This window comes from Sinocyclocheilus grahami, unplaced genomic scaffold, assembly GCF_001515645.1.
Source record: "Sinocyclocheilus grahami isolate Dianchi unplaced genomic scaffold, SAMN03320097.WGS_v1.1 scaffold2293.1, whole genome shotgun sequence".
NCBI classification, from domain to species: Eukaryota; Metazoa; Chordata; class Actinopteri; order Cypriniformes; family Cyprinidae; genus Sinocyclocheilus; species Sinocyclocheilus grahami.
The window spans coordinates 14,277-17,296 of record NW_015507472.1 but is presented as its reverse complement, the minus strand read 5'-3'; the positions used below and the strand labels follow the sequence as shown (position 1 = coordinate 17,296).

The 3,020-nt window shown below is 38.5% G+C and overlaps 1 protein-coding gene across 2 annotated transcripts; it reads right to left on the bottom strand.

The window, feature by feature from the left end:
• Positions 1-612: 612 nt before the first annotated feature.
• On the bottom strand, positions 613-2,591 carry LOC107574633 (apolipoprotein L3-like). 2 transcript variants are annotated; one of them, XM_016261071.1, is made up of 4 exons: positions 2,533-2,591; positions 1,926-2,004; positions 1,756-1,789; positions 613-1,544 (listed from the first exon to the last, which is right to left on the bottom strand). In XM_016261071.1, exons 2-4 carry the CDS (start codon positions 2,002-2,004, stop codon positions 674-676), a joined length of 984 nt encoding a protein of 327 aa, XP_016116557.1. In that variant the 5' UTR covers positions 2,533-2,591; the 3' UTR covers positions 613-673. The 2 variants fall into 2 exon arrangements, with proteins under 2 accessions (XP_016116557.1, XP_016116556.1); XM_016261070.1 differs by having other exon boundaries at positions 1,926-2,033; positions 2,533-2,567.
• Positions 2,592-3,020: the final 429 nt, after the last annotated feature.

Sequence of the window (3,020 nt, the reverse complement as noted above, 5' to 3'; positions counted from 1 at the left end):
CCTCTCTTCCGTGGGGTGACGAGCAGACTGTAAACTTCAGCCGCGGAACTGGCTAACTGGCACATTATAAGGAAAGGCAATTTGAAAAGATTCACAAAAAAACCCTTATACTCACTTCTTCTGTTGATGAAGCTGGATCACAAATGATTTGCGCGAACATAGATGCATTTAGGCAGATCAGGATCGGCGCATTCCTTTCAAAAACGAAAGTAACGTTAATCCTCTGCGTCTTAAGCGGCTCAGATGTCGGGAGTAAATGACGACTGCTATGTTCATTATTACATCCAACAACGAAACACCTCAATCGTTTAATTGGAGACATCTTGTCTTCCCCTGCACCGGAGTCGACACAGTGGCGGACTGATGACAGCTCACTCAGGGCGGGGCTTAAGGTAAGACGGCCTTGTCAATCAACTATCGTGGGAGCGGCTTGTGCAGAACTACGTCATTCTGACAGGAACCTCAGAACAGCCTGATTTGAGAAAGGGGATTTTAAAATAGGGATTAAAAAAAAAAAACTACTGGGTGGATTTTTTTAATTATAGGGTGGATGTGTACACACACTTCCAACATGCATTTGTATTTTCAAACAACACGCAAAGTGAATTTTGCATCCGATGACCGCTTTAACAAACAACGGTAAAAAAAAAAGACGATTTCAGCTGCTGTGCCTTTAACTAACCTGAGAAGAAATGTCATTTTGCAACTGTTTGTTGAACATTTTGTTAATACCGTCTTTTGCATCTTTAAATTCATTCAGGGTCTTCTGAAACTGAGCAGCTGTTTCTCTCATCTGATGAATACATTTCAGAGTTTCTGATTTGATGTCCTCCGCTTTTCTCTCGTCTGCTGGTTGTTTCATTTCAGAGATCTCTGTGAAATCTTGAACAATGCCAACAACATCAAGAGCAAGAAACAGAGCCGAGAGCGCGCCAGTGATCGCCACTGCCATATGAACCGTTTTTGCAGCCGCATGGAAAGCTTTAGCAGCCTCTGCACACGCTTTCCCGATCTGAGCCACTTCAGCTACATATGCGATCTTTAATAAATGAGCAGCACCTCTCACTGCTTCTGCACCTTCCTGCTGCTTGAACATCTGCTTCTCCAGCTGTTCGATCGCTTCTGTGCTGTTAGATATTGCACTCAGAAGCTGAATCATTGGGTTGATTGTGTTCTGGAAATCATTGATGATCTTCTCAATTGTCTGTCGTAGGTTTTTCTGCTTGATCATGTTAGTGATGCTGAATGTTGCACCTGTCACTCCTCCAGCTACTCCAGCAGCAACACCAACAGCAGTAAGAGCCAAAGAAGCACCAGATGTGAACGGCGATAAAGCCAGACCTGCTAGTGTTGTGATTCCTCCAGCTGCTCCCATTACTGTTCCTGCTAAACTGCCCATCGTAGTGTTCTTGTGCACAGATCCAAGTTCATCAGTGATGGCATTCAGTTCCTTTATTAGATTAGTGAGAGTTTGATCATTTCTCTCGAATTCTGAGTTCAGTTCCTCAATGCTTCTTTTCAGTTCATAAAAAGTTTTGGTTTTCCTGCAATATCAAACTTTTTTTTTTTTTCAGGATTACAGAGCATTTGAAATTTGTTTTGTGCACTTTATGGCCTCACTAGGGAACATGTTCTGTTTAAGTACATTGTATGAGTATTAAACTAATTATTTGTAATGCTGCAACTTAAAAACTTGTTGTGTTTGCAATAACATCAATGAGCTGACCGTAAAATCTTTCAGCAAGGAATGCTTACCATTGAACAATCTCCTCTGGTTGATTCCCATCACCTGCATTTTAAAATATTTCAGTCAATTATTATATTATATTTGACACCAAACTATGATTTCTGAGAGTCACTTGTTGTTTTCAGTGAACACAACATTGATGAGGCTGAAAAATTTATAATGTAATTTACTGGCTCACCGTTGAATGAAGGAAGTTTTTTAATAATCTGATCTGAAGCTTTGTTGTCGTCACTGGAGTTTCTGTGATGGTGATCCATCTTTAGGAGAAGCTGAGTTTAATTCGCTCCTTAATAATATTCAACAACTCATTAACAAGGTATTAAAAAACTAAATGAGATTTTTATGAATCGAACTGGATGTTTTGATGCCTTGTTAACATGAATGAGTTTGAGGCCAAAACACATGCTTGCTATTTTATCAGTTACAGTGAGTAATCCAGAAACCATAGTATTCACTTTTCCACAAACTTTTGTCAAAATTTATTTAAAACTTACTCTAATGAAAAACACTACAATTACCGGTAATGTAGCAAGAAGTAACAAAGCCCTGAGAGGTCCTGCATTATTTTTTCTGTCTTGATTTTTCATGATCATGACTTCATAGAGTAAAAAAACACTGTATGTTGCTTAACGTTTCTCTGGTCACCTGAAAACTGAAGTTTTACCTTCTCACACTTTCACCCTTCTCAGGAGACACTGATGTAAGTATGACAGGAAAAAAAAGATAGAATAATAGTAATGCATGACCTCTTATGACTTTTCTGAAGAGAAAACAAACTGTCTTACCTGGATAAGGAAAATTGATTACTTTTTTTGTTCTAGCAGTAATATATTGTCAGTAATACAGACTTTTAATAATATCTGCTTGTGTCGCAGAAGGCAAATAGTGACTGAATTGCTGATCGGTTTTGTCGAGAGTGGCATTGGTTAATAAGTTACAAGTGAATCAATATCACACTCACTAACCGTTGTGATCGGGTCCAAGACCAGCTGGAAGGCAGAGAAACAGCAGGTGTTTTATAGCTTTTCTTTTGATCAAAGCAAAAACATGATTATAATGACAAAGCTGTTTAAGCAAAGCAGTCAGAAGACTTGATTTGCTCACTTCACTTCCATCAGTTGAATTGTTGAATCATTCAGTTTAAGTATGTATGTTGCAGTTCCTTAATAACTCGATGTTTGCTCTCATTTGTCTCCTGCAGAGACATGAATCATCACTGGTCAGTAACATGCACTTCATCAAATTAGTATAAAGATTATATATATATATATAT